The 21,714-nt window shown below is 51.7% G+C and overlaps 2 protein-coding genes and 1 long non-coding RNA gene across 8 annotated transcripts in view; 1 reads left to right on the top strand and 2 right to left on the bottom strand.

The window, feature by feature from the left end:
* The window catches only part of gabpb2b (GA binding protein transcription factor subunit beta 2b), a 44,076-nt gene extending 42,892 nt beyond the window's left edge, over positions 1 to 1,184 (bottom strand). The window contains exon 1 of the mRNA XM_069940380.1: positions 991 to 1,184. The gene's annotated coding sequence lies outside the window, so the exon portion shown is untranslated. The remainder of the gene's footprint in view (positions 1 to 990) is intronic.
* LOC138764456 (uncharacterized) lies at positions 689 to 11,083 on the top strand. 2 transcript variants are annotated; one of them, XR_011358165.1, is made up of 3 exons: positions 689 to 1,192; positions 8,744 to 9,926; positions 10,566 to 11,083. It is a non-coding gene; the product is annotated as an uncharacterized lncRNA (long non-coding RNA). The 2 variants fall into 2 exon arrangements; XR_011358166.1 differs by having other exon boundaries at positions 691 to 1,192; positions 8,744 to 9,312; positions 9,789 to 11,083.
* The window catches only part of mllt11 (MLLT11 transcription factor 7 cofactor), a 26,198-nt gene continuing 12,575 nt past the window's right edge, over positions 8,092 to 21,714 (bottom strand). For 2 of the 5 annotated variants that reach the window (XM_069940397.1, XM_069940398.1), the window contains one exon: positions 8,092 to 9,108. In XM_069940397.1, coding sequence (XP_069796498.1) covers positions 8,845 to 9,102 — 258 coding nt within the window. In that variant the 5' untranslated portion in view covers positions 9,103 to 9,108 and the 3' untranslated portion in view covers positions 8,092 to 8,844. Of the gene's footprint in view, positions 9,109 to 11,397; positions 11,457 to 14,014; positions 14,131 to 18,847; positions 18,958 to 19,809; positions 19,898 to 21,714 lie in introns of those variants that run through there. The other 3 variants (XM_069940396.1, XM_069940395.1, XM_069940394.1) reach the window with 3 other exon arrangements.

The raw sequence follows: 21,714 nt of genomic DNA, 5'->3' as shown, positions 1-21,714 counted from the left end.
TCACAAGTCCAAGGGTCAAACATGTCTGAGAGTGCCTTCAGGGCATTCTGCACACAGCTACCAATGACAGAGGTTAAAAAAAAACAAGGCAAGGCCATATTTATAACATTATAAACAAATTTACAAACATCTCAGGATATTATATGCCTCAAGTAGATCAGGAGAGGTGGGATTGATACGTGGTTCAGGCCTTGGTGCAGGAGGGAGGAATTCACATTCCCAGATTATTGGAACCAGTAATGGAGGGAGGGGGTCACTGAGTGCAGACAAGGAGAGATTCCCAGAGAAGGGGAGGTCTGGTTCTAGAGGACATGTGTGGGTGTGAAGAGGGTCCTCGTGTCAGGGTGGAAGAAGTGGAGGGAGGTCAGGGGAGTCCAGCGTGGAAGGGTGGGGGTCCTGAGTTAGGGGGTGTGAAAGAGGAGTGAGGGGGTCTTTAGCAAGGGGGAGGAAGAGGGGGGGGGTCCAGAGCCTGGGGGAGGGGGGAAGGTGGGGGCCCCTGAAATCAATGGGAGAAAGGTGGGGGGGGTCCCAAGTCGGGGTTGGAGGAGAGAGGGGGAAACCAGCCCGCGATTGGAGGGGAAAGGTGTCCAAGCCAGGGATTGGAGGGGAGGGGGGAACCGGCCCGAGATTGGAGGGCAGAGGGCAACCGGCCCGGGATTGGAGGGGAGAGGAGTCCCGGCCCCGGGATTGGAGAGGGAAAAGAGTCCCGGAGGGGAACTGGACGGAGAGAGGGGTCCCGGGCCTGGTTTAGCGTGGAAGGCAGCTGGACCGGAAATCATGCCCGAGACCGGAACCCGGGGCCTAGCGGCGGGGCCCGGGACCGGAAACCGGACGCGGGACCGGAAACCGGGGCCTAGCGGCGGGGCCTAAGACCGGAAACCGAGGCCTGGCGGCGGTTCCGGGGGAAGTCGCGGGATCCGCAGCGACTCGACTTCCACATCCGGTGGCGGAACCTGGCAACCACCCCGCTCGCCGCCGCTCCTCACTCACCTCCGCGGCGCCGCGGCCCCGCTCCCGCTGCCGGCCACCGGCGGCCGCTCCCTCCGTTTACCCCCCTCGGGTCCCGCCGCCGACGGAACTTCTCAAAACATCTTGTTTTTTTAAAAAAACACACAAAAGGCGCCCAAGATGGCGGCTTAGCGCGGCCGGAAGTGGACGGCAGGGCGGAGCGGTACATCCGGCGGAAGGGGCGGTAAGGCGGCTGTCGGACCGACGGGGCTGGGTGAAGCGGCGACCCTCTGCCCGGTGTCACCCTCGGCCCGGTGTCTCCCTCCCCCCCTGCCCAGACTCCACGCGTCGAGCGATGGGGACGGGTCCCCTAGGGGAAGGGGGTGATGGGGTGGGGGGGGTGGAAAGAGTTCGATTTCCGGGACTCGTTTTACTCGTAGGCGTCGCCCGACCCGAGGGTAGGGGGTGATGCGGCGGAGAAAGTAGGGCCGGGCGCGGAGGTGTCAGAGCGGCGGCGTCGGCGGCGGGGGGGGGGGAGAGGGAGACCCGGGGCGAGGGGGGGGGGAGAGAGAGACCCGGGGCGAGGGGGGGGGAGAGAGAGACCCGGGGCGAGGGGGGGGGGAGAGAGAGACCCGGGGCGAGGGGGGGGGGGAGAGAGAGACCCGGGGCGAGGGGGGGGGGAGAGAGAGACCCGGGGCGAGGGGGGGGGGAGAGAGAGACCCGGGGCGAGGGGGGGGGGGAGAGACCCGGGGCGAGGGGGGGGGGGAGAGACCCGGGGCGAGGGGGGGGAGAGACCCGGGGCGAGGGGGGGAGAGACCCGGGGCGAGGGGGGGGAGAGAGACCCGGGGCGAGGGGGGGGAGAGAGACCCGGGGCGAGGGGGGGGAGAGAGACCCGGGGCGAGGGGGGGGAGAGAGTCCCGGGGCGAGGGGGGGGAGAGTCCCGGGGCGAGGGGGGGGGGGAGAGTCCCGGGGCGAGGGGGGGGGAGAGTCCCGGGGCGAGGGGGGGGGAGAGACCCGGGGCGAGGGGGGGAGAGACCCGGGGAGAAATGGGGATGAGGGCAGAGGGGGTCCTGGGGGGGAGGGGCTGTGGGGAGACGAGCTCCTGGGGGGTGGATGAGGGGAGGGGGTCCTGGTGGGAGGAGGGGAGAGGGGTTCTTGGGTAGATGAGGGGAGAGGGGGTCCTGTGAAGAGGAGGGGAGAGGGGGTCCTGTGAAGAGGAGGGGAGAGGGGGTCCTGTGAAGAGGAGGGGAGAGGGGGTCCTTGGGGGGATGAGGGGAGGGGTGGCCAGGGAGGTAGGGGGGAAGGGTCCCAGAAGCAGGTGAAGTGGATGGGGAGGAGGGGAGAGAACAGGGGCTGGGGTTAGAGAGGACTGGGGGGAGGTAGTGGATGGGAAAAGGTGGGGATGGCGAGGATTGGGGACCTGGAGATGGTGGGGACTGGGACAAGGAGAGGGGAGACCATGGATACCCAAGGCAGTTGGGGAGACTGGGGGGCCAGGGGAGAAATAGGTCCCTGAAGCTGGCATGGGGGCGGGAATAGGGGGAGAGGCAGGAGCCCACCAGGGTGAGGAATGGGGGAGAGGCCATAGCCCCTGGGGTGAGGGATGGGAGGAGAGGCCGTAGCTCCTGGGGTGAGGGATGTGAGGGATGGGAGGAGAGGCCGTAGCTCCCGCGGTGAGGGATGGGAGGAGGGGTTTGACCCCTTCCCACTTTCCCAGTTCGGTCTGCTATCTCTACAGATTTGCTTCTCCAATTCTCTCTGACTATTGGGCAGTCTGTAATACAACCCTATCAGTGTGGTCACACCTTTCCCGTTCCTCAGCTCCACCCATGTGACCTCTGTAGATGAGCCCTCTGGGCTGTCCTGTCTATGCACAGCTGTGATGCCACTCCTCCCCATTTTATCCCTCCCCCTCTATCACATCTGAAACAATAGAACACTGAGCTGCCAGTCCTGAACCAAGTGTCACATAGCAATAATGTCATAATCCCACATGCTAATCCATACCCTAAGATCATCTGCCTTTTCCCCCAATGTCCCCCTAAAAAATTTTTCCCAATATTCATCTGCCTTCCCCCCCCCCACGTATCCTAAAAATTTTCCCCAATTTTCGTCTGCCTTTCCCCCAATGTTCCACCTAAAAAAATTTCCCTATGTTACCCTAAACAAGGTTTCCCCAATGTTCCCCTATACCTTAACTCATGTTCTCTGGTTTCCTCACCCACCCTTCATATTCTCTGTCTCTTCCCTCATAATTTTAAATATCTCTATCAAATCTCCCCTCATTCTTCTACGCTCCAGGGAATAAAGTCCTAACCTGTTTAACTTTTTCCTGTAACTAAGTTCCTCAAGTCTGTGCAACATCCTAGTAAATCTCTGCACTCTATCTTATTGACATCTTTCCTGCAGTTCAGTGACCAGAAATGCACACAATACTTCAAGTTTGGCTTCACCCTGTCGTAGAACCATAGAACATTAAAGCACACCAATAGGCCCTTCAGCCCCTCTAGTCTGTTTTGAACTATTATTCTAGTCCCTGCACCCAGTCCATAGGCCTCCATACCCCTCCCATTCATGTAACTGTCCAAAGTCTTCTTAAATGTTAAATTGAGCCTGAATTCACCTCCGGACAGCCATGATCTCATTGAAAGAAGATTTGAGAGGCTGAATTACCTTCTGTTCCCATGGAGTCTGGCAAAACAAAATCTAAATTGAGGGGAATAAATAATCCCAAGAGAGTTTGACCATGAGTACCTGTTAACTAGCGTGTTTCCATTGAATGGACAGGATAAAATGAGTAAACATTCCTCGCCGTTGCAATCAAAGCAATTTTAACAGCATCAATACAAAATAATGACAGAAACACACACCAGTGCATTGCTTTGTTGAACGAGTTCAGTTTATTGACCTGTTAACATTCGCATGAAGCATCTATGGTTATTTGGACTGCAAGGGATACATTGGTAGAATTTAACAAAATAATTTTTCAACCGCTGCTTGCTGAGAATTGGAGTCAAAGGACAATGGAGTTGTGTTTGATGATCCCTTGGATATGGGGGAAGGTAATGGGAGGGGTCTGCATGCAGGTCTATAGGACTAGTTTGGCATAGACCAGATGGACCAAAGGGCTTGTTTCCATTGGGCGGAGACCATTTATCAACTGAGTATTTGCAGCACTTTTTTTCATTTTCAGCACGGTACTGTGAAGCCTGAACCTGATTTCCAAACCGAACCCAGACTGCTGCCTGCAAATGATACATATCTCCCTGTTTCCCCCATCCTGTGTGTATGCAGCATTGAAACAGGCCCTTTCGCCCAATTTCCCATGCCAGGGTCGAAAACCCTTTTGAATGTGAATTATCTGCTTCCACCACAAATCCCAAGAACCTGTTCCAGGCAGCTACAGTTTTCTTAAAACAAAATGCTTCCCACATACCCTGACCTAGTTTTACCCTATCAATGCCCCTCATGATTTTACAATCTAGCTGGTCTCCCCTTGGGCTCTGCCGGTCCAGAGAAAACCACCAGATTTTTTAAAAATATAGACGTACAGCACGGTAACAGGTCCTTCCAGCCCATGCCGTCCAATTAACCGGTACGTTTTGGGAGGCACCAGGAGGAAACCCACGCAAACACGGGGAGAGCGTACAAACTCCTTAAGGAGAATGTGGGATTCGAACCTGGGTTGCAAGCACTGTAACAGCATTGCGTTAACCTGCCCTGGATTTCCTTTTTTAAAAAATTCCCTCTGCATAACCCCACCTTAAACACGATACTGGTACCCTGCGGAAAAGACTGACTGTCTACCCCAGTTCTCAGCCTTTTTCTTCCCACTCACATATCACCATCCCTTACTGAGCATAGACCAGATGTTTGGTATTGAGGTGGTGGGAAAAAGAATGCAAATCACTGGTTACCCTATCAATGCCTCCTTATGATTTTATAAACTACCTGGTCTCCCCTTGGACTCTGACACTGGAGAGAAAACAACCACATTTGTCCAACCTCCCTCCATATCTCAAACCCTCTCAAGCAGGCAACATCCTGCATCATTTCCAAAGGCAACCGGATTTTCCCATCCTACTCCCACGTGTGGCCAAAGTCTTGTATAGCTGTGGCTTGAATTGAGTACGTTTGTATTCCATGGCCTGTCCAATGAAGGCAAGAGTATCATTACGCCTTCTTTCCATCCCATCTGCCTTGCGGACACTTTTACGACCCTGGACCCTCCTTTCCACCCCCCCAGGTTCCTGCCACGTTGCCCTTACAAAGTATGCCACCTCGCACGAGTCTGGATGGAACCTCATCCGCCATTTTTCTCCCCTCTCTGTAACCAGTTGTAACCATTGAGAGCCCTCAACTTTGTCCATGGCACCATCAATCTTGGGGTCACCTGTAAACCTCCCCAGGAATTTTCAAATTCGGTTGATTTGTGTATATCGTAAACGAGCAGGTTCCCCCACCAATCCCTGTGGAGCGCCACTGGTCGCAAGCGTTCGGCCAGATTATCACCCTTCCATCACTATAGGCATTCTCTGGGCACAGGACAGGCCCCTTGAGCTACAATGTTGCACTGACCTATTTACACCCTACCTCACAACCCTCCATTTTCTTTTCATCCACGTGCCTGAGTCTATGAAATGCCACTAAATGTTCCAGCCTCCAACACCGGCAACACATTCCAGACCCCCACCACCTTCTGTTTAAAAAAAACCTACCCCTCATGTCTCCCCTAAACTTTCCTCCCTTCACTTTGTACAGATGTCCCCTAGTGTTTGCTATTCCCGCCCTGGGAAAAAAGTGCTGGCTGTCTGCCTTATCTAAGCCTCAGAATCTTGTCGACCTTTACGTCTCCTCTCATCTTTCTTCGGTCCAAAGGCAGTATTGAATTTTCTTGAACATACTCGGTGAATGGTCCTCCTAAAGTCCTGTAGTAGAAACTTCCCAAAATTGACTGACCTCTGGGCCATCCATCGTAGACCAATTTCTGGTCCCAGATATTTCAATTGGGAAAGATCCTCTGCCTCCAAGTTCTCGAGCCATTTAAATACGACTTACATTCTTCTCAAATTTAAAGAGTTTGTTTGCTGAAAATCTCTCCAAATAAAAACTCTCCCCTAGTTTACTCTCCACCCTCTCTGTCCCAGAATATGCAGCAAACTACATGGGGGGTGGGGGGGGGCAGGTAGCGCTACTGCACCTGCATCTCCGACCTCGGGAACTGTAAAGTGACCCCAGGAGCTGTCAGCATTAGATGAGGCGCCATGAATGCTGGTTGAACAGAAGTGGGGGGGGGGTGGATGGTCGACTCCTTGCATTACAGATAATGGCGGCCAAAATCGATCGACTTCCGAGGAGCCCACGGACTCGGGTTCCTCCTTCCCTGTCCACCTGATACCCTGGCTGAGTGAGCTGGTGGCCCACATCCCACTCTCGGGCTTGTCAGAATCGGAGAGTCTTGTCTGTTCCACAGTTACCTTAAGTTAAATATTTACAAAAAAAAACAATAAATAGTTAAATAAAGATGTAATTCCAGTCACACTTTCAAAAAACACACTATCCATATTTGCTCATTCATACACTGATCAGGTATGAATCCCCTGATTTAACAGTGTAAAAATTCACATTTTATTTTTAACTCTGAATCCAGCAGACTGGATGCAGGAATCATGCTCCAGAAACTAAACTTTAGACAGGGTGGCAGACCTGGTTGATCCGATCTCCCCGGTCTTTATCATCATGCCCTTTATCCCAGGCCTGCACGCACACTACCTTCCTCTGCTCAACTCCATTCCCCAGCCTTGTGAGGGCACCGATGATAGCGGGCTATTGTTAACTACTCCAACTTGCAATAATTACCGAAAAAAAGAACCACATCAGGGGACCGAAGGAAACCACGGGCACTGTAGCTGTGGTTGATACAACAATGGGTTCTCCAGTCGTGGCAAACTCTTACTGTCGTGAAGCACACCCTGCAAGATTGCAGCTGTGTCCCGTGTAGTTATGGTGACAGGGTGGGGTGAGCGGCCGCCTGGAGCTACTGTCAGTTAGCCAAAAAACTTGCTTTCTTGGACGCAGTACAAGAAGCCAGTGTCACTTGTGGGGGTGGGGGGAGCAATCTCCTGAGCTGCCTCGCAGTGACAGAAGCCATTCAGGACTGCAGTGTGCGAATTAAAGGGTGCTCTGGCCCAGAGAGGGAGAGGTGTTGCAGAAGATGTCAGAAAGAACATAAGAAATGGGAGCAGGAGGCGACCATTCAGCCCGTCGTTCAATGAGATCATGGCTCGCCTCTACCTGCCTGTCTTCTCCATATCCCTCAACTCCCCTATGTAAAAAATCTATCCCACCTTGTCTTCAATATACTTCCTGAGGTCACCTCCACTGCTTCAACAGGCAGTGAATTCCACCGATTTCCCACTCTCTGGGAAAAGCAGTTCCCCCTCATCTCTGTCCTAAATCTACTACCCTGGATCTTGAGGCTATGTTTCCTCATTCTCCTCTCCCTCGCCAATGGAAATAACCTGCCTACCTCGATCTTATCTAAGCCTTTCATAATTTTATACATTTCGGTAAGATCACCTCGCACTCTAAATTCCAGTGAGTGCGGTCCCAGACGACTCAGTCTCTCCTCATAGGCCAACCCCCTCAACCCTGGAATCATCTTGGTTCATAAAGCTCTTCTGCAGAAACCAGTTTTTAAAAAAGTGCTGACATGTCTTGTGTTGCACTGGAGCTCAGAAAGGTGCTTGAAGGCACAGGCAGATTTTTGAATAGTAGTGGAATTAATAGAAACGGTTATCGCGACATGATTACAGTGGCCCAGGTTAGAACCCAGTGCTGTCTATAAGGTATGTAGCAGTTAGCATTGGCTTGCATTAGATGAGGCGCCGTGAATGCTGGTTGAACAGAAGTGGGGAGGGGGGGGGGGGGGGGTTGATGGTCGACTCTTTGAGTTACAGATAATGGCGGCCGAAATCGATTGACTTCCGAGGAGCCCACGGACTCGGGTTCCTGCTTCCCTGTCCACCTGATACCCTGGTTGAGTGAGCTGGTGGCCCACATCCACTCTCGGGCTTGTCAGAATCAGAGAGTCTTGTCTGTTCCACAGTTACCTCAAGTTAAATATTTACAAAAAAAACAATAAACAGTTAAATAAAGATGTAATTCCAGTCACACTTTCAAAAAACACAGTATCTATATTTGCTCATTCATACATTGATCAGGTACGAGGGCTAATGCAGGCCGGGGTTCAAACCTGGCACTGTCTGTAAGGCAGTATGTCTGTATATTCTCCCCATGTCTTGGTAGGTTTCCTCTGGGTGCTCCAGTTTCCTCCCATCCTTCGAAACCATACAGGGTTTATAGATGAATTGGGCTCATGCGCTGGAAGGGCCTGTTACCGTGCTGTATGCCTGAATTTAAAATTAAGATCATGAGATCAGCCATGATCACATTGAATGGTGATTGGGGCCAGATGGCCGACCCCTTGGCTATTTCTCATGTTTGTATCTGATGCATCCTTAATGAATGGGGCCTCTATTTACTGCATAGATAACAAGAGAGAGAGAAGTGAACGATTAAGCAGTGGGGACAGTTTCATCATTTGCTGTTGAAGGGAAATTGGTCAAACATTTGAAGGGGGATTTTTGAAAATCTAGAAAATGGGACAAGTGAGATGGTGCTTTCAAATTAGTGAACAGACTACAGTATCGTTCGATAAGGGAGGTAAAATAATTGCAGTCCAATGGTGAGATGGAGGCCGCGGCAACTGAAAATTCACTTTTACTCCCCACAGAATATTCTGATTGGAGATGGAAGGCTAAAGTAATTGAAACTATTGGTACAGGAAAATTTATAAAAATGCTCGCAGCGTGCAATCAACCAATTGCAGAGGGCCTAAAGCAGTTCCAGCTCGTCTCCATTGAAGCTCGCGATTGGGGCTCTCCAGAAGTTGAAGGAGTTGTACTCAGCCAAGATGGCCTCCTCCTCTGACACGCCCTGGCAGGTTGGGCCTCTGGCCTCCGGTGTCTGAACCCCGCGGCCGGCCTTCCCGATGCTCGGCAGCAAAGTCTCGATTTCGGCCAGGTCGATGACAGGGATGGGAGTCCTCCAGAAGAGAAAGGAGTCGTACTGGGTGCTCAACAGGTCCAACATGGTCAACTGCAGGAAAGAATGCAGAAGGTTGATTTCAGAAGGGACATAGCAAATCCCCATGCACCTTCAATATCACTGAAGATCTATCCTGGGGCCTCCACATTGATGCAAACACCAAGAAGGCTTGCCAGTGCCTATGCTTCATGAGGAGATTTGATACATGACTAAAGATCCTTTCACTCCTCCCTGTCCCACCATCCAGTGACCCAGGTGAGTCAGCACTGCTTCCAATCAGCAACTAGTGGGGTTCTGCAGGGACCAGTCCTGGGACTCCCCCACCCCCGCTCTTTGATTATTTATAAATAACCTGAATGAAGAAGTGAGTCAGTAAGCTTGTGGATGACATGAAGATCCTGTAAGCTACAACAGGATGGCGGGTTGGGCAGAAAAGAGGCAGATGGACATCAACCTGGATAAATGTGAAGCGATGCATTTTGGAAGGCAGGGTTAATGGTCGGATACCTAACAGTGGGGAAGAGGATACCTAACAGTGGGGAAGAACAGAGGATCGTTGGGGTCCAAATCCACAGATCTCTCAGGTCATTAGGTTAAGAAGGCCCACGGGCTGCTGGACATCATTAGTCAGGGGGGGAAAGGCTTGAGTTCAGGACTCGTGAGGTGATGTTGCCATTCCACAAATCTCCACACTTGGAGTACGGTGTTCAGTTCTGGTCACCTCATTACAGGAAGGATGTGGAAGCTGTGAAGAGGGTGCAGAGGAGATTCACCTGCTTTGGAAAATATGTCTTATGAGGCAAGAAGGCTTTTCCCTTTGGGGTGAAGAAGGATGAGAGGCCGACAAGATTCTAAGAGGCATCGATAAGGTGGGTGCCCGGCCCTTTTTTCCCCCAGGACGGAAGCAGCAAACACCAGGAGACAATGTGAAGGAGGGAAGTTTTTTTTTACAGAGAGTTATAGGAGCCTGGGATGTGTTGCCAGGGGTGGGGGTGGAGGCTGAAACATTAGAGGCATTTCAGAGACTCTTAAACAGGCACATGGATGAAAGAAAAATAGAGGGTTATGGGATAAGAGGGTTTAGGTATATATGGATCAGCATAACATTGAGGGCGAAAGGGGCGAAAGTTAGGTCAATCTGAAGTTAGGACACACAAGATCAGACACACAAGTTCTGAATTCAGTACTCACAATGCACTCTACACTGATGATACCAAGCACAGTATGGGTTACTGGTCTGTGGAACATCGCTGTTCCATCCCAATGTGTGCTACCTCAGCCTTCCATATCCTTCTCAGTTTAATTCTCAGTCTTATTGCCATCATTTTTCTTCTTCACTCTTTCTTCCACCGATGCCCAAAGCAAATGCGATTCCATCCACCAGCCCTTTTAACTCAATATTGAATTCAACAGTTCAAAGTGAAAAGCTAGTTCTTTATTTCAGAACGAGCACCGTCAAAGTTGATATGAACCCAGGCGCTCTCTGATCTTGTGTGTCCTAACTTCAGATTGACCTAACTTCAATATCACTGAAGATCTATCCTGGGGCCCTCACGTCGAAGCAAACACCAAGAAGGCTCGCCAGCGCCTATACTTCGTGAGGAGATTTGGTACGTGACCAAATCACTACAGGTGGAGAGCGTTCTGACCGATTACATCACTGGTGCGGAGGTGCCAATGCACAGGACAGGAGAAAGCCATGGAGAGTTGTGAACTCGGCCAGCGCCAGCACGGTCACCACTCCATCGGAGACTTCTACAAGAGGTGGTGTCTCGAGAAAGCAGCCTCTATCTTCAGGGACCCCCCCCCCCCCTTGCCCTCTTCACTGCTACCATCGGGAAGGAGGTCCAGGAGCTTGAAGGCAAGTGCCCAGTGGCACAAGGACGATTTCTTCCCCTCCACCATCAGATCTCCTCACTTTTTTTTCCTTCAACCCAAAATTATTTATGTATTAAAATAGATAATTTATTGTAATTTCAAACCTGTGATACTGCTGCAAAACCTCAAATTTTGTGACAAATTCATGTCAATAAATTCTGATTCTCTCATGTCTGCAGCCCCACTCAATTCCTCCTCACCATGCCAAATGCCTCTGCCCCATTCTCCCTACATCCCACCTTCCACTCATCCCCCCAATTCCAGGCCCTTCACCTTACATCTCTTTCCATCTTATCCAACCCCTTCAAGAAACTCCTGCCCATCCCATTCATGACCTCTCTATATCATCCATCACCTCTGCTCTCCCCCTCCCCTTTCTCCTCCATTTCCCAAACCTCCTCTACACTCCCTCCACCCGGATTCCCTCTTCTCCGGTCTCTTCACCCCATCCTTCCCCCTCACCTCTCTCTGAAAAGCTCCACCCCAGCTTTGGAGGTGCACCAGACCACAGTTGCTGGAATCTGCAATGAAACACAATCTGGAGGAGCTCGGCTGGATCAGTAGGAGAAAAGGAACGTTTCGAGTCAAAACTGCGGTCTTGCACCACCAGAAGTCATAGGAACAGGCCCATTCAGCCCATCAAGTCTGTCCCATCATTAAACCAGGAGCTGATCCATTTTCCCCACTCAGCCCCAATGCCCAGCCCTCTCCCCATAACCTTTGATGCCTCGGATAATGAAGAATCTATTCAATCTCTGCCTTAAATACACCCAATGACTTGGCCTCCACAACTGCCTGTGGCAATAAATTCATTGCCATCTGGCTGAAGGAATTCCTTTGTTCTCACCAAACGCCCATCAATCCTGAAGCTGTGCCCTCTTTTCGACTTTCCCAACCTTTCTGCATCGGCTCTGTCCACAACTTCCACTATTCAGAATGCTCCAATGAGATCCCCCCCCACCCCCAACTCCAATGAGTACAGGCCAAGACCTGTCAAATGCTGATCATATGATAACCCTTTCATACCTGGCATTTCTCTGAACCCTCAGCATGTCTGTTCTTGAATATGGAGCCCAAAATGCCCAAGTCCACGCTTTCCAACATTCAAAAGGTTTCTATGAGATTCCTCCCCCCCACACATAGACCCCCCTCATTCATCAAGACCCCAACTCATTCCCTTAGACCTCCCATTCCCCTGAGCCCCCTCATTTGCCTCAACCCCCTCATTCCACTAGACCTCCCCCATTCTCCTCGATCCCCCAGATCTCCCTTAATCTCCTGGATCTCCCCTCATTCTCCTCGATCCCCCCATTCTCCAGAACCCCCTCTTTCTAGATCCACCTCATTCCCCCCCAGATCCCCCATTCTCAATTCCCTGAGACTCTCCTCATTCTCTGACCTCCCACAAATCCCCTGGACCCTCTCTCATTCTCCTCAATCAATGGTTCTCAACTTTTATTTCCCCCCAGCTTATGTAATTCCTTACTAACCTCTGGCATCAGATGCCAAAGGATGGTCAGGGAAGCCTTGCGTGAGTGGGAAGAAACGGTTGAGAAGCACTGCATTATCCCACATCTCCTCATCGTAGAGCAGCTCCCGCACAGACTCCAAGATCCTTCCCCTCTGCACCCCATCCCCCTCTCATCTCCCCTCTACACCCCATCCCCTCTCCTCACCTCCCCCATCCATCTCATCCTCTCCCATCTCCCCACTGCCCCATTCTCATCCCCTCATCTCCCCTCTACACCCCATCCCCTCACCTCTCCTCTACACCACCCACCCTCTCTCCTCACCTCCACACCACTCACCCCCTCTCCTCACCTCCCGTCTACACCCCACCCCCTCTCCCCATCTCCCCTCGACACCCCACCCCCTCTCATCTCCCCTCGACACCCCATCCCCTCTCATCTCCCCTCGACACCCCATCCCCTCTCATCTCCCCTCGACACCCCATCCCCTCTCATCTCCCCTCGACACCCCATCCCCTCTCATCTCCCCTCGACACCCCATCCCCTCTCATCTCCCCTCGACACCCCATCCCCTCTCATCTCCCCTCGACACCCCATCCCCTCTCATCTCCCCTCGACACCCCATCCCCTCTCATCTCCCCTCGACACCCCATCCCCTCTCATCTCCCCTCGACACCCCATCCCCTCTCATCTCCCCTCGACACCCCATCCCCTCTCATCTCCCCTCGACACCCCATCCCCTCTCATCTCCCCTCGACACCCCATCCCCTCTCATCTCCCCTCGACACCCCATCCCCTCTCATCTCCCCTCGACACCCCATCCCCTCTCATCTCCCCTCGACACCCCATCCCCTCTCATCTCCCCTCGACACCCCATCCCCTCTCATCTCCCCTCGACACCCCATCCCCTCTCATCTCCCCTCGACACCCCATCCCCTCTCATCTCCCCTCGACACCCCATCCCCTCTCATCTCCCCTCGACACCCCATCCCCTCTCATCTCCCCTCGACACCCCATCCCCTCTCATCTCCCCTCGACACCCCATCCCCTCTCATCTCCCCTCGACACCCCATCCCCTCTCATCTCCCCTCGACACCCCATCCCCTCTCATCTCCCCTCGACACCCCATCCCCTCATCTCCCCTCGACACCCCATCCCCTCTCATCTCCCCTCGACACCCCATCCCCTCTCATCTCCCCTCGACACCCCATCCCCTCATCTCCCCTCGACACCCCATCCCCTCAACCTGCGCGCCGGGATCGAGCCCCAGCTCGGAAGCTCTCTCTCCCACCCACCCCCCTGATCTGGGCTTCCCGGGGTGTTCCTGCAGGCGACCAGACCCAGTGGCAGCATCGCCCGCGGAAGCGCCCACGCCCTGCGCCAATCCCGGAATAAAACCTCGGGGAAACGGAGCGGGAGCTTCCACAATAGAACCAGGGTGAAAGGCAGGTCCCCCTCCACCCCCAACCCCCTGCAATTTTTCAATTGCAATAGCAGCTTCTGCTACAAAGGCGGCTCCAGCCCCGACTGCGGGGTTTTGTTCGGGAAGCTCCGTGGCGCCAGGTGGTGCCAAGCTGCGGGGAGCCCGGCCGCTGCGGGGAGGCACTGACCTGCGCCGGGTGCTGAGGACAGCGCTGTGTGAGCGATTCCGAGGCGCAGCCTTCCCGTACTCTCTGCCGCAATGCAGCCGCCACCAGCAGCCCGGGGATGTCACGCCTGGACTATTTGATGAGCCGCCGAGTAGCTGCAGATGTTCCTCCGCCTTTGTCCCAACCCCACCCCACCCCATCCCTTCAGTCTCTCAAACCCCCCCCCCCCCCAAAGGTGGCTACTGGCAGCCCCTCTGAACGTCCACCTCTCTGTCGGGGTGGGGCTGGGACAGGGTTGAAGGTAGTGATTTCCCCCCCTGTTCCCCTCTTTCACCCTCTATTTCTCCCCCTCTATTTCTCCCCATCTGGTCCTCCCCGCCATTTCTCCCCCTCTGGTCCCACCCTCTATTTCTCCCCGTTTCCCCCCCCATTTCTCCCTCCCTATTTCTCCCCATCTGTTCCCCCCCCACCCCGCTGTTTCTCCCCCTCTGGTTCCCCCCCTCATTTCTCCCTCTGTTACCCACTCATTTTCTCCCCCTCTATTTCTCCCCGTTCGCCCCGTCTTGTCACCCCCTGTTTCCACCCCCCCTCGTTTCTCCCTCTGTTCCCCCCTCAGTTTCTCCTCCTCTATTTCTCTCCCCGTTTCTCCCCCTCTATTTCTCCCTCCCTCCATTTCTCCCCCCTCCTGTTTCTCTCCCTCTATTTCTCCCCATCTGGTTCCTGCCCATTTCTCCTCCCTGCCCCCCCCCTCATTTCTCCCTCTGTTCCCCCCTCATTTCTCCCTCTGTTCCCCCCTAATTTTCTCCCGCTCTATTTCTCCCTTTTCCCCCTTCTGTTTCCCCCACTCTGGTTAAAAATGAAACATGTAGTTGAACCTGAGAAGGAGTGGGATAAAAATAGAAGATAGGAAAGTTTAGAAAGGGGAGAGTGAGCCGTGGGGTGTGGTCATAGGTCAGACAAGGTTGGTATAAAAGATATAGAATCCCTGTGGGTAGCATTAAGAAACTGATGGTAAAAATATCCTAAGAGAAGTTGTACACAGGCCTCCAAACAGTAGCCAGAATGTGGCGACTAAACTGCAGAGGAGGATTCAGATACAGATTGATTTGTCAGACCACATACACCACCGAGATTCCTTCTCAGACGGGCCAGGCCGAAAAAAATTGACTCAACATATACATGTAAACAAACTGACAGCATTACAGAGATAGAATCATAGAGCACTACTCCACAGAAAACAGGCCACTCAGCCCTTCTAGTCAGGGCCAAAATATTATTCCGCTACTCCCACTGACCTGCACCCAGTCCATAACCCTCCAGATCACTCCCATCCACGCATCGATCCAATTTTATTCTCAGAACAAGAGTGAGCCCGCATTTGCACCATCAGATGTCAGCTCCCACCACTCTCTGAGTGAAGTTCCCCCTAAATCTTTCCCCTTTCATCCTAAAGCCATGTCCTCTCCTATTTATCTCTCCCAATCTCAGTGGAAAGAGCCTACTCACGTTTACTCTGTCTCTACCCCTCATCATTTTGTAAACCTTTCAAATCTCCCCTCATTCTTCTACGCTCCAAGGAATAAAGTCCTAAACTGTTTAACCTTTCCCTGTAACTCAACTCCTGAAGACCCGGTAACATCCTAGTAAATCTTCTCTGCACTTTTTTCAATCTTACTGTAGTTCGGTGACCAGAACTGCACACAATACTCCAAATTTGGCTTCACAAATGTGTTAGACAACTTGACCAGAACATCCCAACTCCTGTACTCAATACTTTGATTTATGAAGGCCAATATTCCAAAAGCTCTCTTTACGCCCCTATCTCCCTGTGATGCCACTTTCAGGGAATGAGGTATCTGTATTCCCAGGTCCCTCTGTTCTACCGCACTCCTCAGTGCCCAACCATTTACCGTGTACGTCCTTTCTTGGTTTGTCCTTCCAAAATGCAGCACCTCGCACTTGTCTGTATTAAAATTCCATTTGCCATTTTTCTCCCCATTTTTCCAGCTGGTCCAGACCCCTCTGCAGGCTTTGAAAACCTTCCTCACTGTCCACAACGCCTCCAATCTTAGTGTTGTCTGCAAACTTACTGATCCAATTTACCACATTCTCATCCAGATCATTGATATAGATGACAAACAACAATGGTCCTGACACCAATCCCTGAGGCACACCACTAATCACAGGCCTCCAGTCTGAGAAGCAACCATCCACTACACTCTGTCTTCTCCCATTCAGCCAATTTCAAATCCATTTTACAACCTCTCCATGGATATTTAGTGTCTGAACCTTCTGAATTAATCTCCCATGTGGAACCTTGTCAAGGGCCTTATTAAGTCCATGAAGACAACATCCACAGCCTTTCCTTCATTTACCTTCTTGGTGATCTCAAGATTCGTTAAACTCGATCTACCATGCACAAAGCCATGCTGACTATCCTTAATCAGCCATTGGCTGTCCAAATACTCATATCACCTGATCTCTCAAAACGCCCTCCAATAATTTATCTACTCCTGATGCCAGGCTCACCGGCCTGAAATTCCCTGATTTACTTTTGGAGCCTTTTTTAAACCATGAGCTCCCCTCCAATTCTCTGGCACCTCGCCCATGGCCAAGGATGTTTTAAATATTTCTGCCAGGGCCCCTGCAATTTCTACACTCGTCTCCCTCAAGGTGCGAAGAAATATCGTGTCAGGCCCAGGAGATTTATCTACCCGTAAGGCAGTGAGCACCTCCTCCTCTTTAATCTCTACATGTTCCAGGCCACTGCTGCTTGTTCCCCGTCCTTCCTTGTGCACTAATGCCAGTTTCCGGAGTAAATACTGTTGCAAAAAGTGTGTTAAAGATTTTCCCCATCTCGTGAGACTCCACACATAGATGACCTCTCTGATCCTCTAGGGGACCAATTTTGCCCCTTACTATCCTTTTAATATACTTGTAGAAACTCTTCGTGTTTACCTTCACATTCTCTGCCAGAACAACCTCCTGTCTTCTTTTTGCCTTCCTGATTTCCTTCTTAAGTTTTCTCTTACAATTTATATTCTCTTCTAGTGCCTCATTTGCTCCTTGTTGCCTGTACCTGCTAATACCTCCCTCTTCTTAACCAGATCGCCAAGGTTCCCTCTGCCTGTTAACTTTGCCTTTAACCTGATAGAAACGTGCAAACTCTGCACTCAAAATTTCGCCTTTAAGGCCTTCCACTTACTGACCATATCCTTGCCAGAAAACAACATCCCAATCCTCTCTTCCCAGATTCTGTTTCATTTCAACAAAATTGGCCTTTCTCCAATTTAGAATCTCAACTCGAGGACCAGATCTATCCTTCTCCATAATTAACTTGAAACTAACGATAAAACAAAATGTTCATCTACACGTACTTCTGTCACCTTGTCCCATCTCATTCCCTAATAGGAGATCCAGTATTGCACTCTCCCTAGTTGGTACCTCTATATATTAATTTTTAAACATTCTTGAAGGCATCTGACAAACTCCAAGCCCCCAGCCCTTTTACAGTATGGGAGTCCCAGTCAATATGTGGACGGTTAAAATCTCCGACTGTCACAATGTTCAGTTTCTTACATCGTTCTGCTCTCGCTCCCTCTACAGACTTCCTCCTCCAATTCTTGCTGACTATTAGGCAGTCTACAATACAACCCCATTAGTGTGGTCACACCTTTCCTGTTTCTCAGCTCCACCCATATGGCCTCTGTAGATGAGCCCTCTGGGCTGTCCTGTTTGTGCACAGCTGCGACGTTTTCCCTGATTAGCAATGCCACTCCTCCCCCTTTCATCCCTCCCCCTCTCTCATGGAACCCCGGAACACTGAGCTGCCAGTCCTGCAACCAAGTCTCACTATTAGCAATAATGTCGTAATCCCACGTGCCAAATAAATACACCTGAGAACATTTCTATCACGTACAAACCTTTGACTTCTGTCTATACATCCAGCCCTATCCGTCCTCCACCTCACCATCGGCTCTAACGCTCTGGTTCCCATCCCCTTGCAAATCTAGTTTAAAGCCCCCCCCACCCCCACCAGAGCCGCATGAGCAAACCTGCCCGCAAGGATGTTACTTCCCCCTCCAGTTCAAGTCCTGTTTGGAACAGGTCCCTCTTTCCCTGGAACCGAGCCCAATTGTCCAGAAACATGAAGCCCTCCCTCCTGCACCATCTTCTTTAGCCACATTTATACTTTAGTATTGAGATGCATTAACTTCCTATTTCTAGCACGTGGCGTGGGCAGCAACCCCGAGATCGCAGGCCTGGAGATCCTTTACACCCAACTCCCCAAACTCTCTTTGCAGGACTTACCCACATCACTGGTCCCTTCATGGACCACGACATCTGGCTGCTCAGCCTCTCTCCTGAGAATACAGAGAACTTGATCCGAGATATCATGGACCCTGGCATCAGACCATCTGGGATTCTTGATATCTCCCACGGAACCTCTTATCTGTCTCCCTAACTATTGAATCCCCTATCACAACTGGTCTCCTCTTTTCCTTTCTGAGCTGAGGGTCCAGTCTCGGTGCCAGAGATGTGTCCCCTCCAAATAGTATACTTATTGTTGATGGGAACACCCACAGAGATGCTCTGCTCTCTCTGCCTATCCCCCTTCTCTCTTCTGACAGTCACCCAGCGACCTGCCTCCTGACTTTTGTGGGGTGATGGTCTCCACAAACTCCTGCCTGTTACTGCCTCTGCCTCCCGAATGGTCCAAAGTTCATCCACCTTCAGCTCCAGTTCCCTAACTCTGTTTGTCAGGAGCTGCAGCTGGATGCACCTCTTGCATCCCACTTGGTGCATTCAGAGCTGACTCCATTACCTCCTCCTAATTAAATTAAAGGATCTTACCTGCCCTGTACAAGTGTGTCCTTAGCCTCTGAGCGCCCCCGAAGCCTCTCGAACTAAAGCCTCAAAGCTCCACTCCTACACTGGGCCATTCGCATACTGGCCGCTCCTCGCTGGTCACATGGAGGAGTAAAAAGGTAGAGAAAAAAAGATAGAGAAGGCACGCAAAGAAGGGCAATGTTACAGTCAAGAGGCTTATCCATACGCAGGTTGATGGGGAAAACCAGGTTGGCACTGGATCGCATGAGGCACATTTGGAGTAGAGGTTAGCGCAATACCATTACTGTGCCAGTGATCGAGGTTCAGATCCTGTGCTGTCTGTAAGGAGTTGGCATGTTCTCCCTGTGTCTGCATAGGTTTTCCCGGGGGGAGAGCGCCAGTTTCCTCCCACCGTTCGAAACATACTGGGGGGGGGGGTGTATGTCAATTGGGTGTTACCATTATCGTGAGGGAACCCTGAGGAGGCGGAGATCGTAATACGATAGAATTCGCCGCCCCTGCGGTTTGAGAGGGAGGAACTAAAATCAGCAGTGTCTGTTTACCGAGGGAGTAAAGGGGACAGCAGAGGAATGAGAGAGGAACTGGGCAAAGAGGCAGGAAGGGTGGTAGGGCAGCAACGGCTGGAGGGTCGGCAAGAAGTAAGGAAGGCGCAGGCCTGAAAGAAATAATTGAAGGGGGGAAATGACATGACTGTGGTTGACAAAAGTAAAAGCCAATGGAAGGGCAAACAAGGACACAAAAGTAAGTGTGAAGATAAAGGACACAGAAGAGCAAACTCAAAAGGGCACCCATTTAAAACAGAGATGCGGAGGAATTCCTTTAGCCATAGAGCGGTGAACCTCTGGAATCTGCTGTCACGGGCGGCTGTGGAGGCTGGGTGTATAAGGCAGAGGTTGATAGGGTGTGTCAAAGGTTATGGGGAGAAGGCAGGGGAGTGGGAGGGGGCACTGAGTGGAAGAACAGACCAGCTCATGATGGAATGGTGGAGAGGACTTGACTGGCTGGCTCCTGCTCCTACACCTTCTGGACTTGTAGCCACCTGTCTGAAGCTCTGGAACTGAAGCCAAGGGGAGCGTTTCATTCCGAGGCTGGGTAATGCTGGATGTTCCATGTGGTTGAACTGGTTTGTTTGTGACTTGGCCCAGTTTCAGTTCCTGATATGAGAACTCTCAGTCAAGTCAGATGCACCACCTGAGCCAGTGTTGACGTTGACCAATCTGCCCGTGTACTTCGGGCAGAGAGAGAGCAGCACTTAAATGGAACAGTGGAAGATGATTCAGTCATACGTGGACCCAGTTTTCAATGGACCACACTGTCTCATTCAGGGGCGAGGGGCTGATTTTTTTTTTAGATGCTGGAGCCCCCCCCCCCCCCCCATAAACGGCAACACGTAGGTGCCAGAGCTGCCTGGAGCAGTGGCAGTGCACTCCTGGTCTTGTATGTCGGAAGCTCACGGGCCTGGGTTCACCCAATTCCCAACACTTTGTAGCAGGGCAGGGGGGGTGTGCCCCATCGTTCAAATTCAAGTTTGATGTACCAAGATGCTTAGTAAGCTGGCCAGCGAGGCATCTCATACATAGCACGATAAATAAGGGGCAGAACACAGGGTAGGATTACGAAAAGAGTTCAAATGCCGTCTACAAGTTCGCTGGTGACACCACAGCGGTCAGCAGAATCCAGACAGGAGGGAGATAGATCGGCTGGTTGAGCGGAGTCAGGTTTTCTTCATGGTCACGCCAAAATTCGCTTCAGTCTGCCGTAAACTTCTCTGGGTGGACCGCGGAGAGCGTTCTGCCGTGTGCATCATTGCATGGTACGGAGGCACCAACTCTCAGGACAGGAATAAACTCTGGGTGGTCGTTAACTCGGCCTGCCTGCGCACCAGACTCCACTCCATCAAGGACATCAATGTGAGGCTGTGTCTTAAAAAAGCAGCCTCTATCCTCAGACCCTCACAAAGAGAGCTTCTACCCCTCTGCCATCAGATTCCTGAATGAACAATGAGCCACAGACACTGCCCGACTTTTCGTCCACTATTATTTTTACAGTAATGTTGTAAGATGGTTATAATACGAACGTTTGCTCTGTGATGTTGCTGCAAAACCCCGAACGTTAAGACTTGTTCATGACATTAAATTCTGAATCTGAAGGCAGACAGATATGCCCTCAGCAGGAATAGCCCAGCCGCACCCCCCCCGCCCCCACCATTTACAGTCAGAGAAAGAAAAGTCACTGAGGTTCCACAAATTCATCTTCAGATCTCCCGCAGCCACACAGGGCTCCAGTTCAGCTCAAAACATCCACAACCCAGATCCAAACCTCTGGCACAGAGAGGACGCATTCCATGCCTGGGGCCTTTCGGAACCATTCCTTGCCCTTGGTACCCTCTAGACTCCCAGTTCCACGTGTGCCAACCACTCCTCTGAGGAAGCTGAGCCTGTCCCTGTCCCTCTCCCTTGCTGACATGTCTGTCCATGCGCTGCCAGACTGAGACAGCCTGCAAATTGGAGGAACAACACTCCATCTTCCATCTGGGCTCCCTCCGACTGGATGTGGCATTAACATTGACACCGCCAATTTCCACCCCCATCTTAGACCCCCATTTCCTTTCTTCCAGCTCCGTCCCTCTGTCTTTTCCCTCTTCCAAGTCAAATTTACTGTCATCTAATTGCACACGTACAACCCAATGAAACAATGTTCTCCGGTCCTCGGTGCAAAACACGCAGACACACAACCAGACATGACACACACACAGACAAACAACACATAAGCAGGACGAGGATTTCATCTGAACAAATAAATGTTGTTTCATGAATATGAGGGTCTCAGAGGGTTAGTTTGAGCGGTTCCTTTGGTCGTTCAGCGTTCTC

This window comes from Narcine bancroftii, chromosome 5 (genome assembly GCF_036971445.1).
Source record: "Narcine bancroftii isolate sNarBan1 chromosome 5, sNarBan1.hap1, whole genome shotgun sequence".
NCBI classification, from domain to species: domain Eukaryota; kingdom Metazoa; phylum Chordata; class Chondrichthyes; order Torpediniformes; family Narcinidae; genus Narcine; species Narcine bancroftii.
Note: the sequence above shows the minus strand (reverse complement) of the source record. Positions and strands in the feature narration are given on the sequence as shown.